Source organism: Dermacentor andersoni, chromosome 2 (genome assembly GCF_023375885.2).
Source record: "Dermacentor andersoni chromosome 2, qqDerAnde1_hic_scaffold, whole genome shotgun sequence".
NCBI classification, from domain to species: Eukaryota; Metazoa; Arthropoda; class Arachnida; order Ixodida; family Ixodidae; genus Dermacentor; species Dermacentor andersoni.
The window spans coordinates 66,802,554-66,820,825 of record NC_092815.1 but is presented as its reverse complement, the minus strand read 5'-3'; the positions used below and the strand labels follow the sequence as shown (position 1 = coordinate 66,820,825).

General features: G+C 46.3%; 1 protein-coding gene across 4 annotated transcripts in view; it reads left to right on the top strand.

Moving 5' to 3' along the window:
- Window positions 1-15,240, top strand: part of Pka-C3 (Protein kinase, cAMP-dependent, catalytic subunit 3) — a 163,497-nt gene extending 148,257 nt beyond the window's left edge. For 3 of the 4 annotated variants that reach the window (XM_050189141.3, XM_055077062.2, XM_055077063.1), the window contains exons 4-8: window positions 714-833; window positions 1,915-2,010; window positions 4,137-4,194; window positions 5,632-5,709; window positions 7,085-12,213. In XM_050189141.3, coding sequence (XP_050045098.1) covers window positions 714-833; window positions 1,915-2,010; window positions 4,137-4,194; window positions 5,632-5,709; window positions 7,085-7,228 — 496 coding nt within the window. In that variant the 3' untranslated portion in view covers window positions 7,229-12,213. Of the gene's footprint in view, window positions 1-713; window positions 834-1,914; window positions 2,011-4,136; window positions 4,195-5,631; window positions 5,710-7,084; window positions 12,214-13,999 lie in introns of those variants that run through there. The other variant, XM_050189142.3, reaches the window with a different exon arrangement.
- The last annotated feature ends 3,032 nt before the right edge of the window (window positions 15,241-18,272 follow it).

Genomic DNA, 18,272 nt, shown 5'->3' with positions numbered 1-18,272 from the left:
CACTATAGATACAGCCACACACCGTCATTCGTCTTCGTTACTTTCTGAACCGCATTCTTTCCAACACGAAACACTCTACTACTTACTGCCAGCAAACACGAATGGCTATACAAACAAAGTGAACACAAGGTCATCCTTCTACTTTTGTTATTCCCCATTTATCTTGTCCTTAGTGTAGGGTAGCAATCCGGACGCTCGTCTGGTTGTTCTTTCTGCTCATACTCTCCTTGCTTTCTCTCTCTCTCTCTCTCTCTAATCATTGTATCCACCTCGAAATCCCGTAGCATAACGCGCAAAAAAACGCGCATGCACGTGGATCGTTTCCGAAATATTGCAGATTTTCGCCGTATTCGGCAATAAACACCCGGCGCGCTGCCGAACTCTCTAATCGATTCCTTTAACCAATCGTTCCTTTCGTCCATCGTGCGTCGCAGCGACTGGTCGGTGCTGGCGATGGCCGTGGCACTCCGCGGAGGATTGAGGAGCCAGTCGCCGCCGTTGCGGTTGGTTGCCGAAAGGGACGACCTCTCAGAGGAGTCAATTAGGTGAATCCGCGGCCTCTAATCGTGACGAGAAAAAAATACAAATAAAGGCGGGGGAGGATTGCGGGTGTGGAAATGAGGCGATGGCCTCGACACTGTCGCGTGTAACCCTTGTTCCTTTTTTTTTTTTTGTCTCTGTTGCACGCACTCGCGCGCGTACACAAAATGCAGGACGTGGACGCTGTGCGGCACGCCCGAGTACCTGGCACCCGAGATAATCCAGAGCAAGGGACACAACCGCGCCGTCGACTGGTGGGCCCTGGGCGTCCTCATCTACGAGATGCTTGCTGGGTACGTCCATTGTCCAGCACACTTACTATACAGTATGAAAATAGCGTCGTTGTGCATACGCCAGCCTATCGTACTATAATCTCGCGATGACTCCTTGCGCGTCGTCGTTTTTGTACCCTCTTTGTGTTGTAATATAATCTCGCTGCTTTAGTTAACCTTCTAACCCTTTCGGATGGGCTTAACTCTGACACAAAGAAGCGTGGGAGTGAAGCGTGCTTGAATTCAAGTGCCAGGTGGCAACGCTCCATATTCACCGAGGTTGATCTGCACTCACTAAATAGCGATAACTGCGCTGAGCAGATGAAGGGGGGGGGGGATGTCGGGAAAAGAGAGGACACGAGAGGCCAGGACAGACGAGCGACTGTCCCGTCCACTTCACCTCTTCTTTTGCGACATCTCTCTCCCCCCCCGCTGAGCGCAATGATCAATATGCAACGCCAACTAGACCAGCAATCGACTAAATAAACCACGCTCGAGAGCACCTGTGTAGTAGAGCTATATCTCGCCTACGCCAAGCCGTCCTTAGAGTGTTTGTGACAGGTCAGGCTGTCTGGAGTCACTGGTTTGCCCCTTAAACGGTTTGCTCGAGGCTGGCTTGCCACACGTTTAGGTTGTTGCTCTCACTACACATGACAGCGCGTACGTATAATTTTATCTCCGCTGTGTGCGGCTTTAAACTTCCTTTCGAGGCGGCAAAATCCTTACCGGTCACGAAAATAGAAGTAGTAACTGTTTTAGTTGACAAATTTTGCGAAACAGAAACAGCTAAACCATATTGGTGCAAAGTAACGCTGAAGGAAAATGACTGCTTCCGCTAGATTGGTGGGTAGCACCTCTGAGACAATAAATAACTCACGTTTACAGAGAGATTTTGCCATATAACGGCATAAACGTGAAAGACGAGGTAAGAGGGTAGCTAGGGGGAAGTGCGTATTCGCGCTTGAAAACGAGTTATGTCAATGTACGGACACTGGCGAACGCACAACGGCACCATTCCGCTTCACTTGCCTGCTGGTTAAGTCCACAGCGCGTATGTCCCGCGCACACCGCTGCACCTCACTTTGATTTTACTCTCTGTTAGGTACCCTCCTTATTTCGACGACAACCCCTTTGCCATCTACGAGAAAATCTTGGCCGGAAAAGTGGAGTGGCCAAGACACATTGATCCCGTCGCAAAGTAAGTCCTTGTCTTTAGTCAAAGCGGGTAGTGCAAATGTTTCATTTGTTGCCAAACAAAGACCGACTTCCACAACTCCCTCCCCTAGCCGAATACAAGATTTCAGCTATATGTGTTCACTGTACTCGAAATAGTTAACTATACGTAAGTCATAAATATTTAAATTTACTCTCAGCTGGTTAATCTCACTGCCTTTCCTCTCTCTCAAGTTCTGTGTTTGAAATTGTAGTTATCTTAACGCAGAAATGGCATCGCTTGTTCGAGATACACAAAAGGACATTTGAGCTAGGCAGTGTTTCCTGTATTTGCGTCGTAAGAATATTCCGTACTTCATGAAAGGAACACCATACGGCGAACCTTGAAGAGTGGGCCTTCTATAGACTTTCTTGAAGCAGAGAAGACAAACATGCATACATAAGCAGGACATGAAACCCGTGGCAATGGTCTGCGGGCAATTTCTCAAAAGAAGAGCTACCTTGGCCGTTGCAGCGATCACCAGTAACAGCATATTAACTACTACGTGAAAACAGTCACACACGATGTTTGTAACGTATACGCCGTACTTGCGCATGCATCTGGAAGCGAGCTTGCACGCGTTTCCATTTACTATATGCACCGTTTCACACGGTAAGGCACTTATTTGCCAGGTTATGTTAAGAGTCAATAAAATAACTTATTTTCCCCAAGCCCACCGCATCCAACCGCATTCTTTACTGGGTCTGTACTCACAAAAGTCCTCACGCCGAAACTGTTCCTCAGAGAAGAGATGCCAGCCAATCGTTATGTTGTATAGATACTAATAGCGAATGCGACCGGCCAAAAACAAACAGTGTTTATGAAAGAAAAGCTTTCTGAATTCGGCCCTTGGTACTCAGCCACAGCGTTCACACAGCAGTAGCCTGACAACTATGGGTGCGATTCAGTTCTGGCTAGCTTTGGAACCAGTCAACTTTTGCGGCTGAAAAGTCTACTCTGAATCAAGCTCAAACCCAAGTGTTGGAGTGAATTGGTAACGTGTCTCTGCAATAAGACGCCACGTCAAATCAACAAAAAGTAAAAGAAAGTAAAAAAAACGCATTTATTATTGCATGGAATGAATTTAAATGACATTTATAACAATCGGATGTATTAATACTTTTATGGCCCTGCTATAGATGCAATAGCAGAACACACAAACGCACACCATCCTAAAAAGCAAAAAAAAAAACACTCGACCACTGTTTGCCTCGCAGACTAAGGTAGTTATCACGTAGACTTCCCGAGTTCTTCAGCCTTCAAAGACATTAACGTGTTGCTTCTTGTATAAGATTGTATACATAAGGAGTATAATGATTGTTAACGCGAGTGCGGAGCGAGGGGTTCCAGTTGAAAATGACAACAGAAGTTGCCTTCAGTACTACAGAAATTTCTGTTGTACAACAGGATTTTTCTGTAGTAACTACAGATTCCTGATAGAGCGACAAACTTTTCTGATGTACAACAGACATTTCTTGTTGTGACTACAGAAGTACACTCTGTCGTATGTCTGTTGTTACAACAGAAAGCTGAAGCTATACAACAGATTTTTGTAGTACTACAGAAAAATTTGTCATCACAACAGGCACCCTGTTGTCCCAACAGAAATGCTCCTGAAGTAACCCGACAAACTTCCGTAGTGCTACAGAGAGCTGTTGAAATACTGCAGAAACCTATTGTGGCAACAGGCCCTCAGTTGTCACAACAGAAGTGTTCCTGAAGTAATGCGACCAACTTCTGTTGTACTACAGAAAAATGTTGTACGACAGAAACCTATCATTGCAACAGGCCCCCAATTGTCATAACAGAAGTGTTCCTGAAGTAATGCGACAAACTTCTGTTGTACTGCAGAGAACTATTGTTGTACGACGGAAACCTGTCGTCGCAACATGTACCCAATGATGACAACAGAAGTGCACTGAAATTATGCGATGCGACAAGCTTCTGTAGTGTGAACTCCAGTAATGGAAAAGATGATTCTACCAAGTCCTGTTGCATTAGTTGAAACTTCTGCACGAAGGAACAGTTCTTACGGCTAACGTGACTCAAAGTAAAGGTTTTCAGTCTAGACTAAAATAAAAGTTGATGAAGTTTACCTTTCACATTTTTAGAGACCTGATAAAGAAGCTCCTGGTGAACGACCGGACGAAAAGGCTTGGAAGCATGAAGGTAATTTTCTGCGTCTTTGTGTTGCAACTGTTGAAGTCGCATATGCTACACCTCTCTTCCAATGAAAGAATGCAGTCTATAATTAGGAGAACCTAGATCCACTTCTGTAGCCTCGTAAAGTTCGTTAAATGAGTAATACCTTAGCTTACTAATTTAGTTTCTAATTTATGTACTCCTTAAACGCGAAACGAACTTTTATTAACGAGCCCGTATGGAACCGCGCTCAGATAGGTTCCTCTTCTCTGTCAAAGATTTTATTTTTGCACATTCTTGATTTCTCATTAGCCAGTTCCAATGAAAAATTCTCGAATACGCTGCCTCACAGCGAAGCCTTCGTAGTTTCGTAAATTGACCACGGTGTGTTGTGCAAGTATTTGCATGATGTGTACATACCGCCTGCTGTGAGGATACTTGTAATGACACCGTAATTATGCTTCTGTCTGTGCTTGTTTTAAGGGTGTTCATTAGGGTCGGCCTGTGCATGGCTTTCATGAAACGAAGGAGCACTGCGTGACAGGCCTTAATTAAGCAGTGTGGCAGGAGAGCAAATAATTATACCCTTGCCTTGCTGACGTCCCTCCCCGTAGCACCGTCCGGTTTCGGCATAAGCAGTGCTTCCTCGGTTAAGCTTCTTTAATACCTCGACGGATTGACCGTTTGCCATTATGACGCAAGGTCGGATGGTCCGGAGTTCCCCGATGAAAGCCGGATTTAATTTCTCAGTAGCAATGTTCTGTGTATGATGAAATCAGTCAGTGTTTATCGTAGGTTACGGTGACGTTACAGAACCTTTACTCTGAAAGCGATTTGGTGCTGGAAACTTCTTTGTGCGGGAGTATGGTAATGTATTGGGTTCAACTCCGCTGCCAATAGTTCTCACACTCTCCAGAATGGCGTAGGTTTATTCTGCTTGTATCTAATAAGAGTGACTGTATACTCCGTTAAGAGTTCTACGAAAGCTTTCAAGAATGACGTTAAATAGGGGACACACAGTTATATTTTTTTACAAGGGCTGTTTTTAGGTGTACGATTGCATAAAGAGAGACGTTATATTAACGGATGCAACCAACATTGTGCAGGAACTTCAGTGCAGCTTTGTAATAAGAGCCATTTTTAACCCACTTAATCCGGTCACTGCGGAGGTCATACCTTTTAATCAAGGATTGCTAGATATGAAGCCTGCTGTACCAGCTGCTGTGGACTTGGCTGGGCAAGTCCACAACAGGTGGCACACATCGGCTCCTTGTGCTAGGGCCGTACAAGTTGGGGCAGGTGGCAGGTAATCAGGCAGAAAGAGGTCACCAATGCTTCCTTTGTTCTCAGATTGTTTTCCGGAACATCCTAGCGTATAGTTTCTTTATGGACTAGTCGCACAAGGAAATATTTTCTAATTGTTTGGTCTTCAAATATGGCTGTATATACGCGAACACATTTCAGAACGGTGCCGAAGACGTCAAGCGGCACAGATGGTTCAAAGGGACGAACTGGGAAGACGTCCTCGAAAAGAAACTCAAGGTGAGCAGGAACATTTACTTCTGTAACGAAGTGTATACGATTTTTGCTTATGGAGGTACCAGAAACGTCCCAGAAGGAACCATTGGCGATACCTTGAAAGCCAGCTGCTAGTTACAAAATAAATGTGTTCTTTATCATTTTTTGTGGAAGTGCCAAGTAACAAGCAACACAGTAAAATTCGCGGACGCTTCGGGCTTCTTTTGTCGGACTAGTACGAGGTATAACTCCTAGATGGGCGCAACACCCAAAAACGTAATTAGTCTAGCAACGAGTGAATACATGACGAACCGGTGCTGCAGCAAAATAAGTGTTAGAAAGTTTGGCATCCCCAGCAGAGCTGCTTCGGTGATGCTTCTGTAAACCAGTGAAGCGTGCGACGAAACCAGCCAAGTTTTTCGCAGACCATATTCCATCAGCTCGCTTTACATTAAGAACACAAGCTGCTGCGCGCAGTGACGTTGCATGCAGGTAATGAGCGTTCTCGTGTTATAAGTAAGGTCCTTACCGAACTACGTCTAACCTGCTTGATGGCATAAATACTCAGTTTAAGTACCACAATTTAAATGTCAAAGCTCATCTACGGCAACACGTCGCATTATCGCGGGCAGACAAACCACTGGTCGCAAAAAAATCGTATTGTTAGGTCTGTCAATCGCTGTTGCTGTTTAACTGCGTGAACAATGCAGACGTTTCAACAAGAGCATTCGCAAATGTTAACGCTAAATGATGTTCGCTGAAAAAATCCCTGCATTCGAATCTTTGTAGATTTGCAAGTGGCCAGAGCGGTCTTTAGGGTCCACAGTTGGAATACCTACTACGATGATGGCACTTTGGAGCTGTAGGGCTGCATATGAAAAGAACGCTTTCCTCACTTTCTGCCGCTTTGGAAGGGCTTGTAGTTCTCGGAATGTGGCGTGGCGTCCGCACTAACCAGTTTGCCATGTTGCCCGCGGACTTTTGGCAAAAGGCTAGACGAACAGGTCAAGAGGTATTGTTAGGCTAGTTGGTTTACTATAGTGGCAAACGGCGCCAGAGAACACGACGGACAAGAAAAGGAGACGGGAACGATCACAACGCGCCTTCTGATCGTACCCCTCTCCTTTTCTTGTCCGTCGTGCTCTCTGGCGTGATTTGCCACTAGGGGAACAGGTATGGGCGCGTAACAGTTTAACCTTCTTTGACTGACTCTCGTCTCTTCTTCTCTCTCCTCTCCCAATGTTTCTTTCTCTCTCTCTCTCCCTATTCCTCTTTGCACGGAACCTGGTCTAACACCCACTTCTGCCAACCAACTGCACTTGGCCATGGGTTCCTCCTCTCACTTGCCTGCTGCCCGCCCCCTGCACCAATCGCGCACGGCCCACCCACCACAACACAGCCGCCCATAGTGCCCAAGGTGTCGCACGACGGGGACACCGGGAACTTCGACGACTATCCCGAACGGGACGGTCTCAAGAAGCGACCCACTTCGTCCTGCTCGTCGTTCAGCGAAAAGGACGTGGAGACGTTCGACGACTTCTGAGGAGCGAGCGTCCACTCACAACCCAGCACATGCAGCGGAAGACGGTGCGAGCCTTTATTCACTCTGTGTCGGCCTCGGTGGAAGACCTTGACTCAGCAAAGGACGTTGGCTAGTGCGGCTGAGTAGGGCGGCCTAAAGGATTCAGCGGGGGAGAAGGTCATGTCACGCGATCCCTCGCCGACAGGCAGACAGCCGTCCTCTACACGAACGCACTACGTCCAGCGTCGTTAGCACCGCAGTGGTTGAACATGAACTGTGGCCGTGCTCCGAGACGCCGGCGTCTACCTGACCGTCACGGCAATTGCCTCGGCTATATGCTGCGGTTCGCATGGCTACCGTGTACAAGCCTTCGCTGCTCTCGCTAGACAAAAGTCGCCGTAGTGGAGGACGTTCGCTGTGCTCGCATTGATCTGTAGTATTGTATTTTTTCCTCTACTTTCGCATAAGCTTTCCTGTCTCTTAAGACGAGAGACGACACTGTCACGCTATCATGCCATCGGCACAGTGTCGAAAATTTCTTGCGCCGAGTTAGAGTGTTGAGTGATCATTTATTATAACGAAGTGCTTGATGTAGCTACATGAGCAGCCTGTTTTGATCACATTCTGACGTTTGCACATACATCGGTAATTTCGTAGTAGCAACCTTTAGGGCGGTACCTCCGACTGACTGTTGGCTGACCGCCGTCATTCTTGGCGCAGTGCGTGTCAGTGGCTGGTGGTTAAGCTTGATAGCTGGAGGTTACGTCCTTTAATGACCACAGGAAAGTTACAACGGTGTGACATTGAAAAAGAACTTCGAGAAGTGCACGGTGTGACAAAATGGCTGTGTTTATCACATGCTCATGTTAGTCTAGTCACTATGGGTTTGATTTTGCCCTCTAGTCTGTAGTGTTATTAAATGTTTTCGAAGCCGCGTTGTAACCCTGAATATTTAAGTGGCTGCTCTGTCGTAGATTGACTGTTGTTAAAGAAGCACGTGCATGTAGTCGTTGTGCAAACTCTTTGCGAGTTATGACCATCAGGCTTCATTGTCTACAGAGATGTGCGCTTCGTAGCTTCAGCTCCGAAGCGAAGCTCTGGTCAGTTTACAGCTTAGCCTTGCCTTGCTAACGCCAATTAGCTGGCCATTTTCGACACCTATGAACATCACGCCGGAGAGGAACAGTTCTGGCAACAGTGATCCCAAACATAGCGCAACCAACGCAGAAAGCTTGAGCGCGCTCTGCAGAATTAGGAAATAGTACTCACTGAAAAAAAAAGAAGAAAAGAAATTTGCTTACGAGTGTAGAGAAAAACGCATGTCTTACCTATGAAGCAGCCGTAGTAGATATCACCAGGGACCACGAAAGGCACCAAAAAGAAAGCAGAAAAATGGACTGGATAAATGCTAAGAGATAAATTGCTACGGCAGTTTTTTTTTTAATGATCGTCTGACACTATGTGCCCCTAACCAGTGCCAAACTTTCTGCACGAGCGGAACTAATGAGGCATTCTTATAGGGCATTAACTATTATTTGCGAATATCAAACGTCATTTGAAGGATTTCTTTTCGATGAGTATGATGCAACGCGTTAGACGAAGTTTTTTTTTTTCTCTCTCTTTTGCAAGTAACAGACAAGTGTACGTAAAGAAAAGTAAAAGAAAGAAAGAAAATAAAGAAAAAGCTGTAGGAAGGCGACTGGGAAATTTCAACACCGTCAGCTCTGCGCTTGTATGATGCCCGTGTGCGCCCGTGTATGTAGAAATATCCGCGCGCGACGGTTACACGTCACATTCTCATTCGACGGCATTTTGTCGCACGAGTGGAAAGTTTTCAGGGGCTTTCTATAAGCATTTATAAAGAGCTGGGCGTAGCCAAGCAGGGGAAGACGCAAGTGCTTACAGCGCACTATAACGTGCCACCACTGAGAGAAACAGGGTTTTATTAGCTATACTGCCTGCTATTTTTATACACATCGGAGCCGGCCACACTTCAACGAAACGACGTGCTAGAAGGTGCACAGCACAAATAACAGCCGGCACCCGCGCATTTGCGCTTAGCTGATTGCCTTTTCATCTCTCGCGCGACGTGACACTTGACAGAAACAATCACTCACTCAGACGTTGTGACCATGCCAAGAACTGTAACTGAGTCCATGCGTTTGAGCCAGGGGAAGACGAGCTTGCATGCTGTGTGGGTGGCAAAACATTGAGCTTAGTAGGCAGAGTTGAAGCTCTGAGGGTCACCACTTTCTTGAGATTTGTGATCGTGCAACGGGTCTACCAGGTGATCTAAATAAAAACCTAATCCGTTGGTTTTTTTTTTTCGGTAAGAACAAGAACTAAGGAGCGCAACTTTGATTACTACTAGAAGAGGATCGATTGACTGATATAGTGACACTTTACATGTAGGCAAGTTGTGTCACTGGCTTGGATATGCCTCATTCTCATATGAGCAGATATGAGCACAACATAGAAAAAGCAAAGGCGATCAACTTGGCCGCTGGCGCATTTCAACCACTCAATTTCAGGTTTGTGAAAATTGTAAAGCACCTGCTGCAATGAAAAGCAAATGTACAGACACAACAATGAATTTCAGATGATGGTATAATAAGCGAAACAAGAATTAAGAACGAATTTGGTCACGGTGCTCAGGCATAACACCACTATCCATTATGATGAATGTTCAGGCATTCAGTGCTCTCATTCGCACTTGAGGATCAGTCCGTTCAAGGCGGAGAATATAGTACAGGAGCCGCCAATTCGTAACCAAATTTTGCATGATTGCGACGAGGGGTACCGGTTGCGAAAGTAGCATCTGTTCCATTTTTCTTCTACGCTGTCATCGAAGTTGCGCTTTGTTGTTTTTCGCCAGATGAACTGATTAGCTCAGCAACAACAAGTATTCGAGTGTATTGGTGAAGCTTAGACGTATACAGCTTAGATGTGTTCTTGAACAGGGAAGATATATCAGAGAAAAATCGCAGCTGTGATCACGCATTACACGCTTGAAATGTGTTGCACGACTCATTTATACGAAGTTCAAAGTTAATATCGGGGCCGACAGATGGAAACACGATGTGATAAAAACTGGGTGAACAGAGGTAGGGTGCCTTGGGGTGCCTCAGACAGGCTGGCCGACGTTTCGATAAATGAACTGATCTTTATCTACGGTATAGTTAGGAAAAAGATATCGAAACGTCCGCCAGTCTGTCTGAGGCACCCTTATTCCTGCTCATACAACTTTTATCATTCTATACGAAGAAGAAATAAAGCGAATAGAAAAGTTAAAAATACAGACATCAACCACACCCGTGTTCGTTTTGCTACCCTTTACCGGGGGGTAGGGTAAGGGGACAAAAGAAAAAAAAAGAAGGAAGAGGGAGGGATGCGCTAGCAGTGGGAACACGTAGGTGTGCCAGCCAGGTCTTCGGGTTGATTGCCTAGCTGCCGACATATTGTGTCCCAGATAACTGGAACAAAGTAGGTGATTGCTGTAAGAGTTGTGAGCGCTCCGCTGAGGCACCGCACCACGAGGGGATGCACCAACTAGCCCCACAACGTGTTTTACTGCACCACGAGATGTTATCACAAGCATTGATGTTCACATCTACGCGTCTTCCGGTATCCCCGGCATATGTTTAAGCCAGTTCGTTTACGCCATGCCAAAATAAATATAATTGTGTTAGATTCACGTTAGTGATTACGACACGTGGATGACACCTTTGATTGAAGCAAGTATGTTTCAGTGCACGGCTTTGATGCGGAGGCATTCGAGGCGAGTTTTATATCTATAGGCCCATTTATTGAGCATTTGCTGCTTGCAGTCGACGTGAAAGCGGCAGCCACTTCGCAAATGCCGTCGCCGCAGCTAATTATGAGCGTCTTTGTACCAACACGCTGATGCACGGCTTCGCTTAACCGGTACATGCTTGTGATGTTTATAAGGGACTTGCCGAAAGAACTTGCATATTCTGACCGCTTGTAAGGCAGACGGCACATAAATATGAACCAGCGCTGTTTAGCGCGTGTAATATGTACAATATTCGTTCTGTTCCAGGCAAACTTTATATTATAAAAATACGGTAATTAAGAATATAAGCGCGTGTCATGTATCAATTTGACAACAATATTCCGCGATATCTTCCCTTGATGTACAGAGAAACATGAGTGCTATAAATTGCGTTCTTTACGTGCCTTTGTTATTCGTGTGCTATATATTGTATGAACAGCAGCTGATCAACCGGGTGACAATCTGTTTTTACAGCGACGAAATACGAGCTACCGTCCCAGCTTCGAAATACGAATATGAAACGCTGACATCGTGAGCAAAGGGACTTTGTGAAAGCTATTGTGGTGCGTAAATGAAGAGGAATAATTATACTGCGAATGGAAACATATATAGTGGTAATCTCTGAGTGCAGAAACAAGGGCAAAAAAGAAGGCGGGGAGGGTATAATGCGAATATGGACAAAACGCGAAATATGCGCTTGTGTGGCCATTGAAGTCTACTTCATCGCGATTTTCTTGGATACAAAAGCGTGATCATGGAAAGAGAGAGTATTAGATAATCTTTCATATGGCGAATACACTGTCAAAGCTTTAGTATTGTGCCAAGTAATTATGCTGGACAGCAGAGCCCAAGAAGTCGGCATCGAAATTTTCGCATGTCAGGTTGCGTGGTGTTAGCGCAGAAAGATCAAAAGCTTGCCACGATGCCTGCTTTGAGTACAGGGCTTTTCCCCGGCTCCTTGTAGCGTGTATAGAAACCACGAGAAGTGTCAACAAGGCACCTAACCGTTGTGTATTGTATTGCGCTTTGAGCGATACACTTCGCGCCAGTCACTTATTTGGTGTCCCCGTGTAACGTATATATATAGCTGTGAGCTTAGTTTTATTTCGACGCTATTTCTACGTGGACAGTAGTTTGTTCTCTTAGTTTTCGAAGAATACAAGATGATGTGATAATAAAAGCTCTGCCGCTGCTTCGCGGCAAGAAAACAAAATGGCGTTGAACGTTGTTTCATTCAACCGTCGCGACATGCCTCGCTGCTGCCTCGGTTTTTCGGTCGAAGCAGTTTTGATCTCCGTATCAGTGCTTCGTCACCGAAGTTTTATTTTCAGGAAGTCAAGCACAGCTAGTGTAATTATAGCGCTAAATAAAATGATGCAAATGGGTGGGGACGACTTCCTGGCAAACGAAGGATGTCATTCAGTCGGGTCAAGACCGGAGAAGAACTTGGAAAGTCTTAGTATAACAGCGTAACAAACATGCATGCATCTGTAGTTCTTTTTTTTTTTTTCTCTTTTCTTGAGCATGTGACTAAAACGGTTAGTAACGGGTTACAGGACTCAACGGTGAGAAACAGCACGTTTCTATGCCCTTCTTTCTTTTGGGACCTTTTATCATATTTTTTTCGTAGCCGGAAACTTACCTTGCATGCTATGCACTCCGAACACTAGAGTTGTGCTTGATTCCAGAGATGGGTGAAGCTCCTTACATGTGGGATATTTGCACCTGTGCAGAGCTTGTGAAGATTGATCAAATAATCTAAAATAGACATCAGCCTAAGGCACCACGGCGGCTGACCAGCGGACCCGTTAGGAGCCCAGAGATAGCTCCCGGCAACTTCGGCGAAATGTTTTTCTGATTGTGCATTTCCGACCACAGATGAAGAAGCTGTGACAATGGTGGACAACAGGTAAAAGCACCGACACAATATAAACAAGTATGCTATCCCTCCGCATGTGAAAAAGAAAAGAAAGTGTTTAATGTCGATCAAGGTTTTTATGAAATTGGAGGAGTTGTGTTACGATCGCTTGAGCGACGAATTCAAGGAAGGAAGGTCGTTTTTCCGTTTGTTTGCAGTTAGTAGGGTATATATTTTTTTAGAATGTTTGTATAGCAGTGGAAAGACAAGCACAGCCAGAGACGAGTGCTCAAGATTTTTCACAGCAGCGGAGGCCGAACTCGCATAGCTTTACGAAAGCGACTGAAAGCGACTCTACATGTGCGCCGCCATTTCGTTTCGTCATCATTCCCTCTTATGTTCAGTAAATCCGCAACAGCAGACGTTTCGAGCGAAGTCCGCAGTTGCGCATTTAGTAAATTGAAGACCACGAGCTAGCTGAGAGGTGTGCAGAGTTAAGTCGCCATAATCATATCTTCACCCTTCTATCCTATCCCATCCTCCGGCTGCTCCCTTTGCTGCTTGCTGGCCCAGGCCACAGCCCAGGCTGACCGACCTGCCTTTATTGTTAATGGCACACTTGAAGCGGAACTTTATGCTGGATTATTAAACCATATTTTGAAACGCCAAGAACGTGAAGGTGTAAAAAACAGGTAAGAAAAAGAAACCAGAAAGAGACGTGCAATATAAAGGACAAATGGCGACGCCACTCCGACGTTCCGCATCGTCTTGCCGTGACGTCATGAATTCGGAGAGTGTCTGCTCGAGGCCCTATATATTTGGCAAAAACTGAGGACTACATTGCAATACAAATGAACGAAATAATCGACGTAGTTAGCTCCGGGTGCCTTTTAGGCATGCACTACGAAATCACGACGTCGCACTGACTTTGTTTTGGGCGCGAAATTAAGAAGGAGAAGTCTTGGCTTCTTTAGTAATCGACCTCTTTCAGCCAAGTGAGTACAAGTAGCTTTCAAAGAATACGCTTCTAACTTGACCTCGTGTTGCTGCTCTTCAGTGTCCTTTATCCACTTGGGAGCAAACTCCAGAAATGTTCTCAAGGTGCGTGCACATGTCCCTGTCCCCGCCGGTTCCTTTGCAGCCCCCCATCGTGCCTCGCGTGGCCCACGACGGAGACACCCGCTACTTCGACCGCTGCCCGGAGAGCAAAGTGGTGCCGAGCGAGCACGGACTGACGCCGAAAGAGCTGGCACTCTTCGACGATTTCTGACTCGCGCATTTACATTTACCGAGCGTCGCACAAACAGATCGCAAACACACAAACACACGCAAATGTCACACGCACACAAATGAATGTTCTGTGGGTTAGCATTCCCGTGTTAACCTTTTCACATACAAGTTGGAGCTTTGCTCGTCCGACCTTTTTGCATCAATTTCTCCAAAGACTATATTGTTGCCGTGCTAGACCGCAGTTCCATTTTATTTCTTCGCTGGAAACGAACTGCACCGAATTGTCAGCTCGCTTGAGCTCGCGTAGTTGAGGCCGTGCGCTCATGAATTCTATATTATTGCTGATATTCGTCTAATTACCATCCGATCAGACAATGACATTTTCGACTTGGACGTTTGTTGAGAAAAACAAGAAAAGTCACCTTCCTGACAGATTCCCTTTTTATTATTTAAGAGAATATAAAATACGAAACATCTAGTTTAATGTTAAAAACGAGAAATTATGCGCGAAATTCTGAATATTCTGCACGCAGTAAAGTCCGTATTGTTTCGCTCGCCTCTCCCTGTCGTACGAAAAAGGCGAGTACCTATAGGTCCGCCGACTTGCCGCTGCTGAAGATGGAGGGCCTTGGTTAGCGAACTTGAACTTTCAGCTCGTCAAATACAAGTTACATCCGCTGGAAATACTTACATAAATGCATATTTACGCAGGACTTTCAAAGCGACAAACGGTCGGCCTCGCTAGACCGGAGCCGTTCTTCGCTATGTCGGGTGGGAAAGCAAAGCCTCGCCACTTTCAACAGCAGCGAACCGGCAGAACAGAGTGCATGCTCGCCGTATCCGTACGAGAAGGAGATGAGCGGAAGAACCTGCGATTTTACTTACGCGTTTACCTTTATTTCTTTCATTTTTTTTTTAATTCAAGAGTACTGTGAAAGAAGTAGGCGACTATAGCAGAATATTTAGAGTGATTTTTTTTTTCGATTACCAAGGCAGGTTCATCTGGTCAGCCTGCGTGGGTTTCGCAACTGCAGAAAAGGCCGTCGTTACACTACACGCCTACAAATGTAACAAAATGAGGCATTTTACAGAGCCAATAAATACGTATTAAAAAAAATGTCCTTTTCTTTTTCCTTCGCGTGACAGATCATCACAAGCAGCCAGAGGGCCCTGCTGTGACCGCCTTAGCTGCCGGTCAACGCTGCATGAGTGTCAATTGTGGCCCCATTGTTTCGCAGGGTTGTAGACAGCTGAAGGTTAGAACATTCACCTAATGGTTTCATCTTGATATTGTTGAGCCAGACAAACAAATACAACGCACAAGAGCAAATTGTGTCGTTCCATATTTCAGTTGTACACAGTGCCCGGAATGAAGTCGGGCTATACAGCGGGCTTAAGTCGATACCTTTAAGGACACTTCACTAGATTTGGGCTCTGCAAACTGGCAAGCGCAATCCGTAAATCATGCGGTAACGATCGATCATGTCTGCAAGGTTTAACACGTAAGCCCGCCGTCGAGAACCGGTGAAAATTGAAGCAAAAGCCTATGCGCCCTTTTTCTCGGAGGAGCCACTCCGAGCTCACCAGTAGAGATGATGTAACACGCACAGTAGATGTCACAGTAGAGGTGATGTTCCGCATTAAAGTCGTAGTGCTTGAAGTGTGAACAATTCGGTGATTCCCGCGAAACGCAGATCGCGCGAAGCCGCCTCTGGAAGTGCGCCTGGGCCGGTGGCCTCGGCTCCGATATGGGAGAAGGCAGGAGAGGAGTGGGTCTTCCATGGCACTTGTCAATGCGATGTCGGAGAGCGTCTGCTGCGGGGAGGGAAGCTCGTTCCCTCGCACCATGAACTCGCAACGTTCCATTAATTGCGTTTATATCAGTTACAACTATGCATTACTTTAAACAATTTCTGTGGTTTAATGCTTTCTGGACGTAGCTCGATTTACAACTTACAGTCAACAGCCAAAATTTCTTACAGGTTCTGATAAGGGACATTGTATAAGGGGAACACGGGTCATCAACGCACGGGACTATCCTTTAAAAAACACACTTTCGTCCTCCATAGTAAACTCCCAAGTAATCCACCTGAGCAGGTCGAATAATAGTATATATGCGCCACGCAATTAAAAAAAAATCAGAATTAAAACGCAAAGCAAAAGTTGCAGTTTTCCTTTCACGAATCAATGCTTCGCTTTCACTCGCTGTCACAGCGCTGGCGTGAAGAGCGGAAGCAGCGGCGAGTGAACGTGCTGCCTCTCGCTTTAACGCGCCTCTGATACATGAGCTACAACCCTAGGCGCGCGAGAGCACAGCAGCACACGCGACGCCACCAGCCATATCGGATCGCCTAGTCTTTGTACGCGCCGCAATTTCCTCCAAGATAGAGCACGCGGAGCCATCCCATGCGCAGCAACGCCCGGTCTAGAAGAGGAAGCACATGCTCATCTACTAGCCCCCCCCCCCCCCCCTCCCTGCCTTGCACGCACAACCCTGGGCGAGCCGGAAGACGGTGCGCGTCAAGCCACCATGCTTTCCGGCTCAACTTGGTACCTACAGTAAAATTACACTCTACGTACAGCACATGACGCGCGATAGGATCTTATCGCACTTGGATTTTATGCGGAACATCACGCCGACGCCGACTGCTCACCTGGAGTCTCACCTTAATTGAATTGCTATCGCAATAAGAGCTCCCTGTATATTACTGCTGCACTGCTCTGCTGGCATGAATAGTCATGCACCTGTTCTAACATTGAATCAGCGGTGCATATGAACTTCAATCACTGCGAAAACTTTTTTTTAAAATAAGAATTGAAGACCTTCTACAGCGATGGCTCGTTAGCTGCACATTTCAACACGTGTGGTTATCTGCCTGTTACATGACTGCTGCGTTGTGCGCAAGAATAAAGATGCAATAACAAAACAAAAATGTTGCAGGCGAAGCACCGATTGCGATAGCAAATCAGTAGATAGTTACATGACATAAGGATTGTAGCTTTATTGGCCGCATAAACTTGTAAACATTCGCTTTCTAACTAAATTAACAATGATATAATATGTAAGCGCGAGTGAACGAGGACGTAGAAAGAGACAGACAAAGACAGCGCGTTCTCTGTGTGTGTGTCTCTGCGTCCTCTTTCAGTCGCGCTTGCACATTACATCATGGAATGAAACCAACTAGCCCGCCAACGTGTTTTAACTAAATTAACAAGCACGGTGTCAAGCGCGCGCCGGTAAGCCTGAACACATCTCGCGCGATGAGCGTGGAAACCAGCCATCAAAATGCTGGAGTGAGGAATCACGGCAGCAGCAGCGATCGAATTGACCTTCGTGCATCTCTGGCTTCAACGCGAAGGAAACGTCGAAAGCACAGCGCATACGAAGGTGCCGGCACTGCGTGTACTCTGCAAACATCGCAGATCGAATTGAAGATGCTACCCGTGCGGGCGCGCATCTTTAGCACGTAGCAGATCGCTTTCAAGATACTGCACCCGCACGGCCGCGCCGTAAGCAGCAGCCGCCGCATAAGTACCCCCACCCCCCTCCTTCGCCTCGCCCCCGTGCGCCTTGGGCGTGAGAGCAGAGAGCTCGCTTCCGGCTAGCCTTCCTCGGTCGCACACGCGAGATTGAGCCGCGTCTGCCGGCTAAACCTCACACGCTTTCACTCGCGCATACAGCATGGACTTTATGGACTTTATGCATGGACCTTGGACTTTATGCGGAACCTCACGGCGACGGCGACGCAAGGGTAATGCCAACGGCAAGAATGCGCCTGGAGTGTCCATATAATTGCTATCGCAATAATATAGTCGGCAACAATCCACAAGCTAGGCCAAGGTTGTGTAAGTACAGCTTCGCTATGTTTATCAAGGAAAGAAATGTCATTTCTAGATGCCGCATAGTTTGTGCATGCTTGATTTGTTGTCTTGTATGTATAAACCCATGATTCAGCTCCTAATAAATCATTCTTGAAAGCAGTGCTTGCGTGCGTCTCCTCTTTTCTCCATCTCGTTTAGCTAAGCACTAGAAAATGGGTCCCACCAACAAGGCCAAAAGTCAGCCCTTGCCTTCTCGAACACTAAACTTTATTCAAAGTTGCCATGAAGCACACGTGGTGCCGAATACTAAGAGTAAGGGAGTGCTTACGAGGACGACACCACGGTGACCACGAGGTTAGTAA